We start from the raw sequence: 22,744 nt of genomic DNA, 5'->3' as shown, positions 1-22,744 counted from the left end.
CATACAAGTTGATTGTATACTACAACAGTAAATACTACAAAGCCAGAAAGTGGTAGAGATTAAAACTGAACAGGTTAAAACTTCTGTTGAAGAAATTGTGATTATCTAACATTTTCTTGCAAATTTGGCAAAATTGCAGCTATTGTACTATTATGGCAAAATTTAGATCAGCAGAAGATAATGATTTCTACTTTTTGGGGTACACATAATGTACTATTCTGTTTTGTCAAATTAACCAAAATCATTCTTGCATATTATTTTCTCATCTTAGACAATAGACATTAGGAAAAAATTGTTAGATTATTGTTTGAAGTCATTTTTTGCTATTTAAGTTGGTTCAGTAAGTTCTTTTAAAATGGATCCTCATAGTTATTATTTATTTTTAACTTTGTCATTGAAGTTCTTTTTTATTTTTAAATTATTTTTTAAGTTTTTTCCAGTTAATTATATATCTTAAACACTTTTTATAGTTTCAGAAAACTAGAGATTTTTTGAGATCATGCTAACTACTATTTTAACCATAATTATTTTGCTGGGACATAGTGAATGGGTACATCCCTCGACTGCAACGAGTAACATGGTAGAGTCTATTTGAGAGTTAGTTTTTGGAAAGCAAAGGAGAGAAGGGGAAAAGTTTGAGAGTCATAAAATACACTTGTAAAATGACTCTCAAGTCTTCTCTTTCCCTTCATTCCCCTCCAAAACCAATCTGAGAAACAAACCCTATGAAGTGACACCAATGTATTAGATGGCTTTTTTATTTTTAAATTAAAAATGTATAGATATGTAGGTAACCTACAAAACACAATCATGTTCTATGAGATATCCTTCATAGTAATGCCTGTGAAAAAAACCATACCACTATAAAAAGCTGAAAGTAATTTCTTCTTTCACACCAAACAATACCATTTGCTACAGTCACAAAACCAACATGACAACATATTGAACATACAATCTCATTCCAATTGTTCTTATAGAATGATGTAAATAACTAAAAACGTGGCATCACATATTTCCTACATCTAATTGCTACAACAATGAGTAAACAATGTTAAAGACACATTATGAGAACAGACAACAAAGCCTTATATATAATAAAATCACCTAGTACCAACAAAGGGTACAATCTCTTAATCATAACAAACATAACACTCATCCCATTACAACACTCATCTTCTTAGGTTAATTGTCAGCACCAACCATGTTTTTAGCATGCAACTCCTCCAGCATCTAATATGCTGGGGTTAGAACCCTTCTCTTGCAAAGGAGCTTCATCATCAGCAGATGAGTTCCTAGAGCCTTGAACATTGTTATAAGAACCGAAGTTGTTGTCGACTTGAAACGCGGCGGGTGTCATCATAATAGGCTTTACTCCACCAAAACTGATTTTTATTTCTTCAGCAGAAATTGGATTAACATGTGTTGGTGCAGTAGTTGATATATGCTCTATCCTTGGCTTCTTGGATTTCTGTTCCAGCTGTTGACCTGGAAGAAAACTGGCCACAACAACCTGATGCAGAAATCAAGTAAGAGAAGCACTAAGTGAAATGTTCCTCATACATACTTGATTGGTTTAAGAACATGTTTTCTATTTCCACTTTTTTTTCTGTGATTTGTACATGAAACAGTGAAAATAAATGTTTCCTGTACAGATCATGAAAAAGTGGAAGAAACTGAAGGAAATGATGTGGCATTTTTGCATTACTAATGAAAACGGAAAACGCTTTCTCAAACTAAACAGGCCCGGCAGTTCTTTTATTTCCTGTGTTCTTTTTCATTTTTTAAGTAGTTGATATGGAAACAAATGCTTTACAGTGATAGTAATTTGAAGAAACATCATTTGCATCAGTATCATCTTATAATTTTGTTATTAAAGAAAGGTTAGAAAACCTTGGATAAACAAATTCAAAAGGTTCTTAGCATTGTATCAAATATTTTCTTGTACAACAACAGTTACCTGCACAGGACCTGCAGCTACCAGCAAACCGGCAAGTCCACCCCCCATTACACGACCATCTGGACCTGCCAAAGAGACGCTCATCCCACCAGATCTGCTCTTTATGAATCCATTCTCTGTTGGCATAAATGAACCAGACAATGAAAGAATCTCAAACCGTCCCTGCAAAAGAACCAAATAAGCATCAGCATAGTTACTGCATTCACCTAGTGCCATAACTGAGTGAAATAGGAATATAGTTGTAAATGAAATCAGTGTGAACTAGAATGAATTAATAAAAATGAAGGATGGTAACTTGGTATCTGAAAGAAGAATGACATGGAAGGAGACATGAGTTGTCAAGAACCATAAACATGGTCGCAAGCCATATCCGAGAAATATGGCAAACATGGAAAGTGAAAAAAATAAGCCATGGGGTCAATGTTGAATTGGAAATTATAAATAGGAGAAAAAATCTTGTCGGATCTATATCATGGAAGCAATGGTTCTCTCAACTCTACTCTCACATAAAAAATCAAAGACTTGGAATAACCATCAACATTAAAACAATAAAAATATGGGTACCTCTTACCAGATGACCATATTAATATAACTAACAACTCTTGCATAGAGAATATTGAAAAGAAGTCTAATGACTAATCACATAACGGAGGTCATTATCATCACACAATTGCTAAAATAAATTCAACAAAACTCTATAGCGTGCAAATACCTTAATTTAATTTTTACAAAATTCTAAAGTTCACAGTCAACACATCCATATTTTTATGTATACCATCTAACTATCCCCCAATAAAAACCAACGAAGCCCCAGCATATAAACGAAGAGACATTTTACAAACAAACATTTGATTTATAAAAAAAAAACATTTGATATCTAAAATCATGTAATACCCACAAGGACAAAAAGAAAGAGAGAGCAGCAGATAAAACAAGTGCATTAATGTTAAAAATATTAGGTAACCCTTTAATGTTACTTGTACGTCAGCTGATAAAGAAACATGGGAAAAACTCCTTTTCTTTTCGGGCTAATGTCATAAAACTGAGCTGACCTCATATGTTAAAGTACCACCAGAGGAAGTCGGTTGACGGAGTGTAACATTTGAAATTGTGCCATTTGCAGAGAGAATGCATGTAGCACGGTGTCCCTGTTGAGAGAAGGACATAATCTTCATAGTAACATCCTGAAATATGCCATAGGATAAGGGAAATCACAAATACACAAAAGCAGACCATGTAGCAATAATAAATAATAAAAACAAGAAAGTGAGTGTTAGGTTACTTTCACTAATAAGCAATGACCATCCTCTGCAAAACCTAAGTTTTGATCCAATTAATACTGAAACATAAGCTTCACAATATTATATTGTAGCTAACAATATTTCTTCACCTATATAACAAAATTAAACCGTTGACGTCTATATTCACATTTTATGCATACATTATCTATTACACAAGTTACCTTTCAGTGCAGCTTTAGTAACCTACATGTAAGAACTTCAAAGGAGTAGCCAACACATGTGAACATAACAAACTTAAACCAATAAAATGATAATTTATCTTTCTTTATCCTTTTCTCCAACTCCTCCAGGCTAAGTTTCTACATGTTCTCAATTTCTGACTCTGAGCAGAACCAAACTGATTCCAAAAGGCTAATTTTGTATGTGTTTAACAAATGATTATATACACCAATACTGCTTTACTAAAGCATAAATACAGTGAGTAGTATAGTAAGGAATATATCATATGAGCTAAAAGATAATCAAGAGCGGAGCTAAAGTTAATATTGTATTTTAAAAAGTATGGAATTTAATACGCAAAATAAACGGCTTTGCATCTTCTCTGAATATGACATGAGACAAAACTGATGGGGGTAAAACTATAATCAAACTGCAGAGAATACCTCGCCGGCATTTACTGTAAGCACGTAAGGAGTGAAATTGGCACCAACAGAACATGCAATTCCATAACCTATAAGATACAAAGATATGTGGATGAATGTAAGTCCAGAAAAAAATTACTCTCTAACTAAAAGAATTGCACTTATCAGTTCATCGTATAAAAGCAAATAGCAATCCATTATTCATGATAGATAGTGCCATTTACATTGTAGCATGACACACAAGTGTAATTCATTAAGTCATACCATAACTGCACCTAACCCATATATAAATGTATAATATCACATTAATCCAGAATTGTTTAGTATACTAATATATATGTATATATATATATATCAAGATTAACACATTATATTTTTAAAATATATGAAAATATGACCTGTTTGATTACATTTTTATTACATGTGATATATAAAAATCACAACAATTGTTATTTATAACATTCTAAACCATGAATTGACATTGTTTCACTAAAATAAGTCAATAAAGAATCAGCTATTCAATGATTTAATTTATAGCATTCTAAACCTAAGCTTAATAAGGTAGAGGATGCAAAATGATAAATTGCAACAGTGCCACACAAGATACCCACATTTCCTACTAGTTTGGTTCCAAATATTCCAATAAACTAGAACCACTCAAGTGCAAAAGGAATCAGCTATGCTACATTCCATGAATGTATTCAAAACCTCCTCCAAAATTTTCAGAGAGCCAAATATCATAAAAATGATAGCCTGAGCCAGAAGTATCATCAATTATTGAAGTCAGCAAGCATGTCCATTTAAACATTGGCAACATACTAAAAAAGAAAATAAAAATCAATCTTCACATCCAACCTCTTCACAATAAAGAAATAAAAAATAATAATCAATAATTCAATACATTTGAATGACATATATTAAGTGTCCTTTTATAAAGCCAACATTAACATGTTGCATGAAAGAATCCATCCTACACAAATTGTTATTAAATAACACTACCATTTTTCAAATAAGCAAATTCAACCATGAAAGAATTGTAAATTTTATTAAGGTCTCAAAACCAAGCTTTTGAAAATCATTATTAGTTTACACTTTAGACCAATTCAAGCCTGGTCACGTCAACAAAGTACTACACTGAACCTATGTAATATGATGGTTACTTCAATTAATCTAACTCTGTTTCCTTGTTCAGCTTATGTCACCTTCCTCCCATATAAAGGAATAAATAAAGAGTATCATGTGCTATCTGCAACTGAAAACCAACCTCACTTTACTAGGACCACATAATATCTCCTTCCAGATTCCACCACCACACAATTTCATTTCAGATCTTAAAGACTAAAGAATGGTCCAATTATATATATACATATATACTACACTTTGAAAAGTATGAATCAAAACCAGGAAAGACAACATGCACACCCAAAAATCAAATTTAATCAAACATGACACAGAAACAAAAATTATAAAATAAAAACATTCATCATTTGTATTTTAGGCAGTCAAGTAGAAAAATGATAACTGTACTGAATTTGAAAAAAATCCAATGTTTTAATTGCAAATGTAAGACTAAATTTAAACTAAAACAAACCAAAAACATAGACATAATAAACAGCACTATCAAAATTTAAAGGCTAAAATTTGTTCTACCTGGTCCAGCATTTTCAACTTCATAAAAGTTTGACTTCTTCATTGATTCAACAGACTTCCCTCTACCCCTTTTCCAAGCTGAGAACTGTCCGGTCCATGGAATCGAAGCCGATATCGGCATCGGCGACAACGCCATGGCTGCTGCCACCACCTTGCCGTCCGGTCCATACTTCCTAGGCCTGCCCCTTTTCTTCTTCCCTTCAGTTCCTGGTGTCACCACCGTACTTACCAGCGCCACATCCGGCAACTCCGCCGCCGTGCCGGAAAACTGCACCACGTTTTCTGTTCTCGGTGCCACGTGGAAGCTATCTGTGGCCTCATTTGCCTTAACCACATGCTCAGAACCAAAAATCTCTCTTTCCTCCATTTTTTTATGCTGATCAAAGAAAAAACTAGACACCCGAAAACCTCAACAAAAAAACACTTAAACCCTACCCATTGAAGATTCTTTTTAAAACTTAAATAGATTTGAATGCAGAACTAAAAATACCCAGAAAACAGTACAAAGACGTTTAAGACTTTGAGCTGAGGGAAATTTGTTACTGCACAAAAAACTTCAAAAACACAAACTTTTTTGCAAAAGGATGAAAACCCACAAGTATAATTTTTTGAATTTTCAGCGGTTGAGGTTGAATTCCGAGAAAAACACAGTCCTGTAGCTCAAATCTCCACCATTGCAGAGAACACAAAGAGCTTCGGAAAAAAAATAAAGACAATTTTTTTAAAAATAATTTCTACAATTACAGAGAAAAATAACACTCTACTTCATAAATTGCCCAGCGTGATATATGAAAATTAGGGTTTTGCAGGAAAAGATGGAGTAACTAAATAAAGTTGGAAAAAATGGAGAATATAATACATTTTTTAAAACGATAAAGTGATTAAATATTGGGAATTTAATTATTATTCTTATTAATATTTTAACTACAAAATTGAAAGTATAAATTTTGGTTTAGAAAATGGTTCACGTCCGTCTTGGAAATTTAATAAAGTTGATTTAATAAATGACTGTGGATGCAGGTTCTTAATTTGAATCCAATTAAAAAATTGGTGATATTTTGGAAAAGAAAGAGAAATGGCTTTTATGCATTTATTTATTCACAGCTTTTTTAAGAAAAAAAATTATTCAAAGATGAAAAGTAAGGTTAGGGCCAATTCCATTTCCCCAACTACTGACACGTTCTTTTCTTTTCAGTTAAATTAAATTAAAGTTGACCAAGGTACATAAATGGTTGAATTTACAAGAAGAAAATATTAATTGATTAAAATACCCTTTTGGTTTGGTTTATCTACTCTATATGCCACTATAATGCGTGCAATCTTCTATTATTTCCCTTGTTTTTGCCGCAGTTCTTTTTCCCCTTTTTTTCCTGTGTGTTTACCAATAGGTTTGTGTCTTAACACCTACTTCTCTTTTGAGGAAAAATGGAGACATATGCCTAAAGAATATCTTAAGGGTGTTAGGTGTAGTTTTAGTGATTGAAATGTCAATTTAATAAAATTTTAGAAGTTTTAAATATGAGTTTAATATACGTCATAGTGTAAAGTTTTTTATACTAACAACATATCGTTTACCATTAGTTTAGATTATTTATTTTTGTTTGAAAATTAATTATGACTAATATATGAATGGGGATAATGTGTTGACAGTGTAGAAAATAGTTATATTGTTAGTGTATACATATTAAATTTTTTAACTTCATATTTGGTACGAATTGTTTTTTTGTAGCTTATGCTTATTTTTTGAAAAATAAGTTGAAAATATAAATTATGTATGTTTGGCAACCAAATGAAATTATAAAATCAGATTTTTTTTTTTAAAAATAAGCAAAAAGTATAAACTTCAAAATTATGGGTTTACTTATTTTTGGTTAGCTTATTTTTTTCTTCAATTTTTCCATTTTCCATATTACACCAATATAACTTTATATCTCTCATCATATGTACTCTTCCACCAAACATCATAACTCTTCACATCATCACCATAACTTATTACAACTTTTGTATAAAACTTGACATTCATGTATTATTTATTTTTGTGAATTATTAATTCAAGTTTAACAACTTCTATTTATTTGTGTATCATATTATTTTTTAATATTGATGTTGTTTTTTATATTTTATTTCATTTTAATATATATTTTAGTCTTTGTTATCCAATATTAAAAATATATATGATGGTAAATATTAAAAAATGTATATTTAAAAAATAGTGTAAAAAACAACCAAAATAATTATAACATAAACAAATAATCTCATATCATTTTCTGTAATTTACTATGTAAAACAATCTTTCTACTTTACCCAAACATAAACAAATTATAACCTCACAATTTATAAACTGAAACTAAAAACTTAATCTATATCAAACGCACACTAAATATATCATAAATGAAGATGCTAGAATAAAATGGGTTACCACTTACTAACAATATTTTTTTGGTACTACCAAGAGTATCAAAAGGTAAGGAACTAATATCTTTCAGTGTACGTGACTATCTCCCTGAACAAGTGTAGCCCCTAGGAATCGAACTCATGATCTTTTGGTCATCATATGGATCTAGTAGATCTTACATCACTAGACCAACACATTCGTAGTCACTTGCTAACAACATGGTTTGTTAGGAAGAGTGTAATATCTATGAATAAAAAGTTATTGCACTTTGAGAATATGAATTATGCACTTTGAGACTTGTTAAATGTTTGATTGTTTATTGTTTGGATTTTTGTTTGGCCATGGATTATGATGTTTATTGGTGTGGATTTTGGTTGTTAGGGAGTGTATTTGGCCGTGGGTTTTTGTGGGATATAGAATGATTGATTTTGTGGATTATTTTGGACAATTGTGTAAGAATGTTTGTTGGTGGCTGTGTGAAAGGTTTATTTGGCCGAGTATGATGTAGGATGGAAATGAATAAGAGAATGTGGAATAGATAGGAAGGTGAAGGCATGACAAGCTTGATTGCTTGATAAGTCTAATGTATTTCGCCACAAGGAAGAAAACCTTGATAAGAAATGACATTGGTTTAACCAAGAAACTAGGACAAACTCAACTAGCAATGGATTATTTTCCAAATAAAATTCAAGTTGTCTTATTCCAATAACAAAGGCAAGTACAAATAGTCATGGAACTTTCGGCCAAGCTATGTGCCCACGTGAATAAAGAGTAGTAAAGTACATTGAATATTTTCCTAATTCTTTTCCCATGTTTTTTCGGTTTGGGAGGGAATTTGAAATGCATGGTGTATTGATTGCTTTCCTTAATCTAATTCCCATGTGCTCTTTTCGGTTGAGGTGAGAGTTTGAATTTGAAAATGAATCTTTATGGAGTGAGTGTCCAAATTCGGTTTTGGAGTGGAATAAGGAAGCAACCAATTTGTCTTTATTGCTTTCCTTATGGCTTGCCTCGTGTGAATAGAGAGATTCTCTATGATGATCGTGCCCAACACATGTTTAATTATGAATAAGGAAGGTATTGATGGATTCCAATTTGAGTTGAATGCTTTGGAATGAATAAGGAAACAATCAATTTGTCTTCATGGCCTTCCCTTATGGTTTGCCTCGTGTGAAAAAAGGAATATCTCATTGATGATCACGCCCAACACATGTTATTTGTGAGTAAGGAAGGTATTGATGAGCTTTCGTTCTGATTTGAATCTTTAAGGAATGTTTTGCCTTGCTCATTTCTCCTTATTCACATGCCTATCTTGACTAGGAAATAAATGGGATTTGCTTGATTGCTCTTGATTGTTGCCATATAGAGTTCTTCCACACATGCTCTTCAAATTAGGCAAGGATTCATTGAGATCTTATGGCCTTCAAGAGTAATCTCACGACTGGCTTATTAAGGAAAGTGTTCCCTTGCTTGTACCTGGATTACATGGTTCTTAATGTAATTTATTACAACTATGAATTCAAGAACTTAAAGCTTAAAAAGGCAGATAGTAGTTGTTCTTTCAAATAAGGCAAGAAAATAATTCTTAGGCTACATGTGGGTATGATCAACCCCACTTATTAAATGGGACTCTCACACTCCTCAAATATTCCCTCCTTGGTTGTGGCCAACTTGGGTTACTTCTATAAAAATGGTGTAATGTATGGGCTTGGTTTCCTTGCTGGACTTTGTTGATTCAACCATTTCTTCCACTAGTTGGTTGAGAGCTTGGTGTGCCTTCTTGGTTTTGAATTGGGTCATGGGCCCTCCTAGCCCACTTAGCTCTTCCTCATTAATGGGCCTTGTCAGGTTTATATCATCATTTACCATTCATTTATATTATTTTTATTTAAAAGTCAGTAATGATTGAAAATAAATGACAAATAATATAATGATAATCTAAAAAACTATTACATTGTTAATACATATATTTTTTATGGTACAAATATGGTAAGCATAGTTATAGATGGCTTTTAAACCACATCCAATCTATTAATGGTGTATTAATTAGCTAAAATTATGTATTAAAAATGATGGTTTAGATGTATTTAGTAATATTTACCATTCAAAAAAAATCTCATAACTTAAGGTTATGTTATGATGGAAAGGAAATGAGACTATGAGAGTGATAAAGGGACAAAGATGTGAGGAAGATAAGTATAAATGACAGTAATCATCTCTTATATGAGAGTGTAAATTTTAGATAGGAGAGCAGTAAAATAATAATAATGTTGGAATATTTTTTTATTTTTCATTAAAAATGTAGTTAACAATAATGTAATCATATAATTTTACTAAAATTATATAGTTATTTTGATATTTTGTCTATAGAAAAAACATCAAATTGGAGGAGCTATGAAAATAAGCATATGAAGGATTGTAGAAACCCTTCAAAATATTTTATTCTCCTTCACCCAACTCCCAAATAAAGGAGAAATTTTCTAAAGTCGTTCATTCATTTCTACTCCAAAATCATACTTTCATACATAACCTAAATGTATGTTTGGGAGTGTGAAATTAGATAGAAATATATTTAAAACATGATAATGCGGGAATTTTTTTTTATCCCTTTAAAAATCTAATTAACAATGAAAAAATGTACAAAAATATAATTATAACATTTTATTAAAATTCTGTAAGTACTTTAACATGTAAAAGGTTTCAAAGAGCTTTACAAAACCTTCAAAGTCATTCTTTCTTTTTCCCTCAACTCCCAAATAAGATAAAATCTTTTCAAATTCATTCTTTATTTTTCCCCCAACTCCCAAATAAGATAAAATCTTTTCAAAGTCATTCATTTTTTCTATCCCCTCTAAAATAACACTTTCAAACAAAGCATAACGAGACGAAAGAAAGAGACTTAACATAGAAATGACATTCAAGTAAGTTGTACTTAAGTTCTTAATAAAAGTTGTACATAGTTTGACAATTACTTTTTTTTTGTTGCTTCTGGTTGTTTTTTTGGATACTTATTCATGCATTTCTCGATAAGTGTCGCTCCCAGGAATTAAATCACCGATTTTGGGGATTTAATGAGGTCTTACAGCACTAGACTAACGTCTTATTGGTTGCTTATTGTTGCTTTGATTTTGTACTATACAATTGTCAATATCATATTTGTAGACAAGAAAATCAACCATCTTCACTACTAGAAGATTCAATACTAGATAAGATTGTGATATGTGTCTTTGAAAATAATTAATGGTACAAATTTTAAAATATTTTTAAACACATCATTATTATAAATGATGAAACTCATTTACATCTTATATTCCATAGTCTAGTACAATATCCCAACCTATACCAAATAAAGATTTTTTTTTTTCTATAAGGCAAAATAAGCCTATGTTTAGAAGGGTAGAGTTAGAGAAGAGAAAAAATATGGAGAGAGAAGTTGAAGAGAGATGAGAAATTTCTTCCATTTGGTTGAGAGGGGAAAGAGAAAGGATAGAGGAAAAAAGTGGATGAACCACAAAATTGATTTCTCTCCACTTATGAGGAGAAAGTGAGAAGAGAAAGAGAAACTTTACTAGACAATGATATATTGTTACAGATAGTCTCTCAAACTATGTTTCAAATCATATCAATTGAAAATATTAGTTAAAATTATAACATTTATTTTTAATTAATAATAAAACAATATTTTTTTATCTTTTTTCTTTATTTTAGAGACATTTTTGTAATTTGAATTACAAAATCATCATTCTCTTCTCATTTCCTATCCAACAAAACAAAAGAGAAGAAAATACTTATTTTTATTCATTTTCTCTAATTCTTCTCTTATAAAAAACATGACAAAAATCTACTATATTTTTTATCTTTTTCTTTATCACATATTTCTCACTTCTTATTTTCGGTTGTCAATCAAATAAAGCCTTAGTGAGTGTCTTTTTCCCTATATTTTATCAAACATGAAATAAGACAGAGTACTACATTAGAACTGACCTTAGGGAAGAAAATTGAACACATTAGATTGCATAACATTGGACTAATGATTATCATTTCATGCAACTACAACAAGTAGACCGAAACCAAACAAAGAAATCACGCTAACACAAAACCAAACCTTTTTTCCTCAAAGGAATATTCAGTCACTTGAATGAAGTTACCTCCAAAACTAACTGATGAAAGAGTTGGAGTCATGGCCAAGTTAATAGTAGGCATTTTCTTTGGAGTTCTATTATCTTCATCTACCATTGCTGTTGTCTTTGGGGGTGTAGTGGATAGCAAATTGTTAAAGTAATGTTGTTTTCTTATACAATAATTATATGGTATGTGGTACGATCACAAGTGTTTGTTTAGTTGAGTAAGTGATTCATTTTACATTAACTTTAAGAGACTTTCTTTATGATGAACTCAAATATGTGGTATATGATACATAGTGAAGATACAAGACAATGAAGTAAGTTAGATTGTATGATTCAAAATATATTAAAATAAGAAACTGATATAAATACAATTTTATATAACTACTCAATGCAATAAATTTTAATTATAAGAGTAATATACACAGACATTTTTTTTTCAGGGTGTGCATATATGGAAGAGAGGGTGATTTGATTATTGTCTGTCTCCATCATCAGAGCATTTTTTCATGCTGAAATTTGTTTTCTCAAGAAGCTGCCATCAAGTTATGTATTAATTTGCCATCCAAATAAAAAATAATATTATATCCTCATACTAAATTTTTTCTACAAATCATTTTACCCATAGGCTACAACAAAGTGACATATGTCAGTTGTAAACCAATCAATAGTAAACAAAGTACCATTTTATGACACATGTTAATTTTTTTATAGATATGAAGATTAGTATGTGATTTAATATGAGAATATATCATTTTCCCCGAATAAAACATGAGAGACTTTTGGGACCTATTTATGTTTTACTGCATGGAGAGGAGACTAGCTCATCACAGGTATATCTTAGACAGAGTATTTACCCCATCATATGTGAAATCAATGCATTTGTTCTTTTCTCATGTTATAGTTTTTTAAGTCAAACCATCTAGCCATCAACCATTGCTATATGCAACTAAAAAGAAAGTAAAAAGACGTTCTAAACTGATAAACAAACACTGAAACACAAAAAAAGTTAAGATAATAAGAACGAAACAGCTTGCAAAAAGCAACAAAGTCAGAGTTGAATAATATATTTCTCTTAACAATTTATCATCCATATTCTACAAAGTTTTATATTGTTTATCCATTACATGCTGGCTAACACAACGTCACAACCTTCTTTACCTTTTATCTTGACTCTAGATACAAGTTGAATCAAAAGTAGGTTAATTAAGTATTTGTATGAAGTGAACAATTAAATATTAAATAAGAATAGACCAGAAGATAATAACACAATTTGTATTTACATATACATTGAACGACTATCACTAAAGGGGACGAATCCACTTATTCCAATAGTAAGTTTTTTAAACTTATTTCTCATTCTAGCCATTAATTCTAGAGAAATCCAACAGTTTGAATTAATGAATAGATTTAAATCATTAGACATCCACATAATTATAGCTAGAATGAGGAGTAAGTTTAAAAAATTTATTAAATGGATCCTCGCTCATTTATACTATATATAGTGTAACTTTTACCACGGTGTAATTTCCACTTTCTATTTTGTCCTTCATATTATTTAATTTTTACCAAAAACCATATAATCATAATTAACCACCACCAACATATTAATTAATCACATCTCTCACCTTAAACTAAATATTATCATAAACATACAAAAATTATAATATAAAGTACACTGAATATAACAAATATATTCTAATTATAAAAAATTAAATATATAAAAATTAAATATACAGTACCATACAATATAAAATACGACACTAGTCATTATAATGAGAATAAGAATTTGTATTTTGTCACAATTACTTTTGTCTCATTAAATTTACATAACACATAAATATTAAGTCTACATGTTCCATCATTTACATCATTTCAAATGCATAACTTTAGATTGCTGGTTTAATTTATACAGAAAAGGCTATCTTCATTAAATATGAATATGAATCAGTTGTAGAATAGAATTGAAGAAACATACTGTGTTAGTTTAATTGCTTTTCTCATGATTTTCCTCCCAAAAAATCGCTTGTCATATGCAATTTACAGAAATAGATAATTAGAGAAACGTTTAAGACAAGTAGAGTTCTTTCATATCAAACCTTACGAAAAAAGATATGCCTTTAATGGATTTGGCAAGTCAATTATTTTTTATGTTTTTAGAATTACTAGTAAATATGATATGAATTGGCAAATCCTTCTCCACGTATTTAATAAAATAATTTCATTTATAATAATGAAAAAAATATTAATCATAAATTATGACTTCGTCCCCTTGTGTTGTTTATTAAAGAAATGTATTTCGTCTAGAGTAGTAGGTCTTAATTAAGTTTTTCAAATCTATTCTTAAGATATGAGTTATGAGAGTTTAACTTCAGTCTAATTGGTTGGGTGGGTCCAATTAGGGGTGGCAATGCGGGTCAGGCCAGTCCGGCTTGGGTTGCCTTTGGCCCGTCAGAATGTGGGCTAACCCGGACCGACCTTTATTGCTAAAATGACTCAAAATGACAGTCTGACCCATATTTGGCAGGGCTGACAGGCCGGTGGGCTGACCCGTTTTTTTTATAAACACACATTAAAGCTTTTAGACAAAAATAAATAATTCAAATAATTCATAGATGTCTTTTAAAACAAAAAATCACAAATAAAAGATACAATCTCATAATAACATATTGCATTAATACAAAACTTGTAAATTCTAAACAATAAACCATCATAGTCTTAAACTTTTAGACTCATACTTCATAATAGAGCTTATAACTCCTAAGTTTTAAAAAGTGTATAAGAATCAAAACTTTTATATTATAAAGCAATCACAATAAATTATACAAATTACCCAATTTAATTTGAATTCGACTACATTAAAAATATAAATTGAAACTCAGTCGAATTCAATTAATTTTCTAAAAGGAAACAAAATCATTAGTTTTGTTTGAGTTTCCAATTTTCCATTTCAATTAATTAAATGTTTAAATTTGATTCAAACACCCCTAATTGTCACTGAAACTCCACCTTTTATCTGATAACAAGTACAATAATTGGATAAGAGTGAAGATAATAAATAAGCACGTAATGAGATATTAAATGTTCATTTCACAAAGAGAAAGAAGAATTATATCCTTAAGGATTCAAACATAAGTTAAAATTGTAGAAGTTTAATCTTAATTGCAATGAGCAACATGATAGACAAATGAACTTTAATCTTAATGTTGGCCCACCAGGCCAGCTTCCAAAATGGGTTGAATACGGGCTTTTGGGCTAAAACTCCTAGCTCGGCCCGCTAAAAACACTTATCCGAACGGGGTGCCTCGTCGGGCCAAGCCCATTTTGCCATCCCTAGGTCCATTGTAGTTTTTGGTCCAAAAGATCTAAAAAATGCATTTGTAATTTTTTTTTGGTTTCCCACAAGTATCATCGTACCGGTTTTTCATCCACAAGACTCGAACCCGGGTTCTTGCTTAAAGGGAATCAAGCATGTACCACTTGAACCAACGCCCGTTGGTAAATGCATTTGTAATTGATACATCTATCGTTTAATTTTAGATATTTATAATTTACCATGCTATAAGGTAATTCTTACAGAGTAAATGGACTTGTTAATAACTTAATATAATAAATATATTAGTCTAATACCTCATTGAATTTTCAGTTAAGCCAAAATGTAAAGAATTTGATTTTTGTAAACGACATTTGTTTTGAGAGACAATTTCATAATGTAAAAGAATTATTATTTTTATTTAATATGTGATTTCGATTCGGTTTGGATTAATTTTTTATTTTATAAAATATTGAAATTCCATTTACATTCAAAACTCATAAAAATGATTAAATATTAAACATAAAACAACAATGAAAATAGTGTTCAACAACATTAAAATGTATGCACCTATAGTATAAGTAAACAACATCATAAAATAATAATAAATAGTAAGACAATAATAATAAATAAAAATAGTAACAATAACAATAATATATCAATAATAACAAGATGTCAATAAAAATAATATGAGCACTTGCAAGGTAATTTTAACAGTTATGGTGTTCCACGGATGATTAATAACAATAGTACTTTGACAACAATAAAATTGATAATAAAACACATAATTAGAATAACACTTGAATCCTCTTTATTTGGTTGTGGGATTGATTTAAGTTCTAAAAAAATATATCAAAAAACATAGCAACATATATATATATCTATATGTGTTATAGGATATAACAAATAAAATATAAATACAATTTTGGAGTTGGACTTAAGAATAAATTTGGAAGACATTTACAGTATTACACATTTAAATTTTACATATTATTTCGGTCCGGTCTGGATCCAGGAGGTGAAACTAAAATCCGGATCGGACCAATCAGTCTTTAAAAAATAAGTCCAATACGATCCAAATGCATCCAGTTTTTACAATTTCGGTCTATTTTGGATCACTTTTCAATTTTATTGTTGAATCGGTCTAGATTTGAACACCCCTACTATTATGATCATCTCTTAAATGAATTTTTGCTTAACCCACAAATATGATTACATTAGCGGTATAGTCATGTTAGGGCACCCATGGAAATCATATATAAAACACTAATGGAAAATCAAATTCAGCCAAGGTACTAGCTATATGTATAATATAGTGAGGATAACAAAAAAACTAGGATGAAATTGAGACTGATTTTTTAGAAGGGCAATATATTTTTCATCATATTTTCTACACGATTTAATTAAAACCATAATTTTTTTTTCTAACACCAAGAATGTCTTGCAAGTATTCCCAAGAGATTGGTAGTTCTTGCATCCAATTAAATTTTGTCTTTATCAACAAATTTTGTTCCCACTTCCTTGTGTATGTATGGAAAAAAGAGCATAATATATGTTTTGACAAAAAAAGAAAAGGAGAAACCAAAGAAAATAATAAAAGTCATATGCATACCCTCACATGTAAAAAAAAAATTAGTACACCATTACTTTGTTGGGTAAAGAACTAATTATTTTCCAAGTTTATATTTATCTCTCTTAATAAGTATTACTTACAAAAATCAAACATTCAATCTTAAGATCCAGTATGATCTTATATCACTATACCAACATCTTATTGGTCCCCACATAAAATAATATATCAAACTTATAATCAAGTCATTAATAAATAAGTGGAGAAATGTATAAGACTGTGTAATTCATTTTTAATTATTATTGATTATTAAAAATATATATTAAATATAAATAATTCAGATGATTAATAAAATGATATAGTAAATAACATGAGCACATTTTCTATCTTATAGAATATATTTCTTCATATGTTTAATTAATTAGAAAAAATACATAATTATTAAATGTCACAGTTTACTGACAAAATCAAATAACACAAGGCAACAACTATTCATATTTTCTTATTTGCTGTAGCATAGATAAAGGGTAAATTGTAATTAAGCAATGTCATGTGAAATTGTGCATTGCATTTTGTTCCCCAACTTGAAGATGAAATCATCCATATCATAGTTACCCACCCATTCATCCAAACCCTTTTTTGTTCTACTTCTCTTTCATTCCAATCCCAATTCCAATTCAATGGCTTCAATTCCCACTCTCTCTTCCTCTCTACCCACAATTTCTTCTTCCAATTCAAACTTCAACAACCACTCACCTTCCACCTTCCTCACTCTCCCTCTCACCTCTCTCTTCGGAACCACTATCTCCCTTCAACGACCCTCATCAACCCCTTTCCTTCTCAACAACAACATTTTCCCTCCAACCCGTGCCTTTTCTCCAACGCTGTCGTTTAGCCTCCCCACAAAGTACGTTTTTATACAATAAAACGCATATGGGTTTATCTCATTTTGTTCTAATTCACTTAAAGTTTGTTCTTTTTTTGTAGGAAACCTCAAACGGATGGTGAACCAGCGAAAACCCTAAAGTGAGTTCATTGTCACTGTCGTTTCTTATTCTTATTAGATAACTCCTGCCACTAAAATTATGACATGAGTACTATTTAGTTTAACCACTTTCTACGACAATATTTATAAAATCTAAACAAAATAGGACACATGTGATAATTTTAATGGCCGGAGTCTATAACTTATTTCCCGGTACTTTATTCTCTTATTATGATTGCCAGTGTTGTTGTAATGTGTTGGTTGTTTGGTTGATTTAGGTGGTCTGCGAGAGCAATAAAGTCTTTTGCAATGGGGGAATTGGAAGCAAGGAAGCTCAAATATCCAAACACTGGAACTGAGGCACTTCTCATGGGGATTTTAGTAGAAGGTTACTTTTTCTACAATATGATTGTTCTTTCAATTTTACTCAATAATAGTTGCATGGTCAATTTATATTTCAGTAGTTAAGGAACTTGGTTGCTCTTAAGTAAAGTCTAGTGTTCGATTCGGATAAAATGGTTGTTGGGAGATTTTTGTCTGCTTAAATGGGTCTTTCCTGGCCGAATAGGTTTAGTTGGATGAGTTCATTTCCAATCTGAATGTGTACCCGTTATGACTCAACATATAAATTCTTATTTTTGGTAAACTTGTACACATAAGTTAACTTTGACAAAATTGACAAATTTTCAATTCTACTGGTGAGTTTACAAGCCTGGCTGTATACATTGATTTAACCTCAAAATGTGCATTTATGGTTCATGTTGTTGCATACTTAGGTGAATTACATATGTTTGCAACATATATCAGGTTTATAAAGCTACTTTTATGTTTTCACAATTTTTTGTTTATGAAGTTACAAAATAATTTAAGTGATATGCTAGCTATTATTGAGCTATTAACCCATGTTCATACTTTATTACTTTGTTTTGTTATGGAGTTAGAATGAATATTATGGATAAGCTATTAACCCATGTTCAGGTACTAGAATATGTTTTTTAAATGATATTTTTGAGGTATGTAATTACGGCCTTACAATTTGAGTTTACTAGAAAATCACAAGTTTATCTAGATTTTCACGTTTGACAATGTTGTGAAGAAGTTGAATAGATTTATTCCCTGGGTTTTTCTAGTTCTATATAATATACCATTTTAGTACTTAATCATGTTTTCTTGTCCTTTCAGGAACTAGTCACGCCGCAAAATTCTTAAGAGCTAATGGAATTACACTTTTCCAAGTTCGTGATGAAACAGTAGAGCTACTTGGGAAATCTGACATGTATTTTTTTAGTCCTGAGCATCCTCCATTGACTGAACCAGCTCAGAAAGCCCTCAATTGGGCTGTTGATGAGAAATTTAAATCAGGTGTGCATGGTTTCCTTGATCATGTGTCTATGTATCAGTTTCATTCTCGTGCCAAAAAATTAATTGGGCAACTAGGTTCAATGTGCAGTTCAGAATTCCCATTTCCATGTCGTGTGAGTTACTTGATGCATGAAATGAAATCTATTAGTGAAGTATTATGGAGACCTCATCAAATGTGTCCAGCTTCTTTATCGGGTTTATGACTTTTAAGCTTTGACCATGTCCATAGTTTGCTTAAATCTTACTAAGTTGTTTTTTCGGTTAGTTAACCATCTCCCAAATGCCTGAGCCATTCCCTAATGGATTTGTAATCTGAAAATTTCATGTGCCATTTTTACAAGGTTGATCTTCATATTGCTTCCTCGTAATATTTTCTCTAATGTATCTACTAAAACTGCTACATAAAATGCAGGTGAAGAAGGGGAAATTACTGTGACTCATATACTTCTAGGAATTTGGTCACAAGAAGAATCAGCAGCTCGCAGCATCTTGGCTGCTCTGGGTTTCAATGATGAAAAAGCCCAAGAACTTGCTAAAGTAAGTCTCAATTGTTCTTGCTTTGGTTGATTAACTTCTCCATGTTAATTTAATTATGTTTTTTTTATTGCAGATTAAAGGAGATATTGATTTGAGCTTTAAGAAGCAGATATAGGAAATTTCTTGCAATAATGGTTGATTGATACTTTTTGTTCCTTAGTGTTGCAAGTTCCAGGGAAATTTAACTGTAGTCTCTTCCTTATTGCAAGTTTGTTAACAAGTGCTGCATTAATGTGCTATGACTCTATGTCAAATTCTGTTGTACACCAATTGGAGATGATTTCTCATTCTTTTTACCCAAGTTTTGTAGAAATCAATTTTTAAGGAGGTTGTGATGGTGAAATTGCAATATCCTTTGTAACGTTATAATTCTACCTTTATCATTATCATTTTTTCCTTATGATGAAACTTTTACTTTAAAATCAAAATGTTATAGACCTTAAGAGGATAATATATTTATAGACCCAAAAAGTGTTAATGATTAGTTGAATACAATATATTTGAAGTTAAAAATTGAATTGTGATTGATCACAATATCGTATAGAATAGAATAATACACTGTTAGCACATTGGTGCAACCCTTAACCGATGTAATGATATGTAAGAAAAAAGAGAATGGTTGTTGTCTGCTCAGAATATTGAATGTTCCTTCATATGCCATTGAAATGGTGGACATGTTTATAGCATGATATTTGCACATTTCTTTCTTTCATATTGCATGACACAATAGGGCATTGTAAAATCTGGTAAAAAAAAAGTAAAGTAAATATTAATTTTGAAATTATCAGGATTAAATTTAAATGGTCAATATTATAAGAGAATAATGTATCTCCTCGTATTAGAAAATAATTTATCTCCTATAGCCAGTAAAAATGTGACATGTGTGCTATTTTGTTTATTTTTAAAAATATTTTTATAAAAAATGATGAAACATGATACATGTCATGATTTCAGTGGCAGGAGGAGATAACTTATCTTCTTATGTAAGGAGATACTCCATTTTCATATTATAAATGTTGTATTTGTTATTATTGAACCGAATGGCTAATCAGTCCATTAAGAAGTAAATGAATCCTTATGAAGTCTATATAGAATAATATGTTGTACAACATATATATGAATTGTAAGAACTGTATCAGATTTAAGGAAATGTGCGTTAAATCTCTTTAAACTTTAGGTCACTTACAATTTAGTATCATGAACTTTTAAATTATCACAATTAACTCTTAAACTATTATTATATCAATAGATTTTTCCATTCATTTCTCGTTAAGTTCCTTACACAAAATGTAGATAATTAAATTCATTTAATAAAATTACTTATTTCTGTTCATATTACTTATTTAATAAAATTTAAAATCATTTACATTTTTACCAAGAAAAACACTGTAAGAAGAAAAAAATAGGATTTGAACATTAACATCATTAAATTGTTGAAATACCAATCATATGATCTTGAATTTGACGATTCTCACACACATATATGAATAAAAGGATGCAGTGTTATACCTGAATCCATGTTCCTGGATGTGCTTCTTTGATCTACGTTACTGAAAGAGGTTTTGTGGTATGATGGCATTCCTCAACAAAATCCATGATTCCTCTTGGGACTTGCGTTTTCACTCTGATGGGGAGAAGAGAAAACTGAATGATTTGGTGTATTGTGGACCATAACCTTCCTTATGTGTTAATTTATGCGGTTGCCATTATCCCCTATGGATTAACCTGATGGGTATCCACCCATTAAACCCATATCCGTTATGATCTTTTAGAAATCTAAGGATGTCAGTAATTATATCACTTATAATGTAACCCCGAAAATAAATAGCTGATATCATTGTATCAAATATATGATGTTCACCTTAATTAGAAATTTATAATTTCTAACATAAATTTTAAAAAAGGATAATAACATACATATTAATCTATTGTGATTGTTTTTGAAACTATGTTTAAATTTCTATTTGGATCTGAACAATTTGCTTCTATATGTATGAATGTATCGTAGTATGATTTCTCTTGAGGGATGTTGAAAAATGATTTGATAATTGAGTCACCATGTAATAGTTAAAAGGTCAATATATGTTTATGTCATTTGCCCATAGTAAATATTGGACCTATTGATATAATTATAATAGTGTAAGATCAATAGGGATAATTTAGAAGTTCATGATATCAACTTGTAAATAATCAAAAAGTGTGAAGGGTCTAAGTAGACCTTTCCTAGTACAAATATAAAGTAAGAAAATCATGCATGGCCAAGGAAAATGAAAATCTGAATCACAATTTCTTTAAAAATATTTTCGCCAAGATAAAAGTCACTAGTTTTGTTAAACAATAAAAAAAGTCATGGCCAAAAGTCACAATTTTTTGTTGTACCAAAGCATTAATTTAAATAGATAATACTCAATTTGATCTTCCAAAGATTATACCACCATTAATTAAGTCTTCTAAAGAAATTTAGAACCAAATTAATACCTCAAACATTACATTCGCCATTAAGTTAGTTTGTCAAAAAAAATTGTGATCACGTTAATCATTTAAATATTACATTTGTCACCAAGTTAATCATCAAAACAAAACAATCATCAGATTAATTTCTTATCAATTAAATGATCAACTTAATAACACCAAGAAGGGTGATAAATTATGTAAATGCCATTACATTTGTCATTGTTGAATGACCATTTTTTGTCATTAAGTAAGAGAATCACCATTTCACACAAAACAGTCATTACTCTACTATAACATTTTCGTTCACATAATCTATATTATAAACATATGGTAAACTTCTAACTTTTGTACACCCATTTTTAATCTCATTTCCATAACAAAAACTAACAACTACTTTTTTAATAGAGAAAATGAAAAATATACTAATTCAAAAAATATATTACGTTGAATTTTAATGCGCACATAATCTGCATTGTATAATTAAATGATTATTATCTTTAATGTGTTAATTGTGA

General features: G+C 30.3%; 2 protein-coding genes across 3 annotated transcripts; one reads left to right on the top strand and one right to left on the bottom strand.

Annotated features, from left to right (window-relative positions):
- LOC109352076 (AT-hook motif nuclear-localized protein 3-like) lies at positions 865-6,329 on the bottom strand. Its single transcript, XM_019593886.1, has 5 exons — positions 5,490-6,329; positions 3,861-3,928; positions 3,010-3,141; positions 1,958-2,119; positions 865-1,510 (listed from the first exon to the last, which is right to left on the bottom strand). The coding sequence occupies exons 1-5, from the start codon at positions 5,854-5,856 to the stop codon at positions 1,208-1,210; spliced, it is 1,032 nt and encodes a 343-aa protein (XP_019449431.1). The 5' UTR covers positions 5,857-6,329; the 3' UTR covers positions 865-1,207.
- Positions 17,471-20,175, top strand: LOC109352075 (ATP-dependent Clp protease ATP-binding subunit CLPT1, chloroplastic-like). Of its 2 annotated transcripts, XM_019593885.1 has the most exons (7): positions 17,471-17,798; positions 17,879-17,917; positions 18,155-18,264; positions 19,059-19,238; positions 19,651-19,775; positions 19,849-19,917; positions 19,955-20,175. In XM_019593885.1, exons 1-6 carry the CDS (start codon positions 17,572-17,574, stop codon positions 19,888-19,890), a joined length of 723 nt encoding a protein of 240 aa, XP_019449430.1. In that variant the 5' UTR covers positions 17,471-17,571; the 3' UTR covers positions 19,891-19,917; positions 19,955-20,175. The 2 variants fall into 2 exon arrangements, with proteins under 2 accessions (XP_019449430.1, XP_019449429.1); XM_019593884.1 differs by having other exon boundaries at positions 19,849-20,175.

This window comes from Lupinus angustifolius, chromosome LG07 (assembly GCF_001865875.1).
Source record: "Lupinus angustifolius cultivar Tanjil chromosome LG07, LupAngTanjil_v1.0, whole genome shotgun sequence".
Classification (NCBI taxonomy): Eukaryota; Viridiplantae; Streptophyta; class Magnoliopsida; order Fabales; family Fabaceae; genus Lupinus; species Lupinus angustifolius.
The sequence above is the reverse complement of the archived record's forward strand: the minus strand, read 5'-3'. Positions and strand labels throughout refer to the sequence as shown.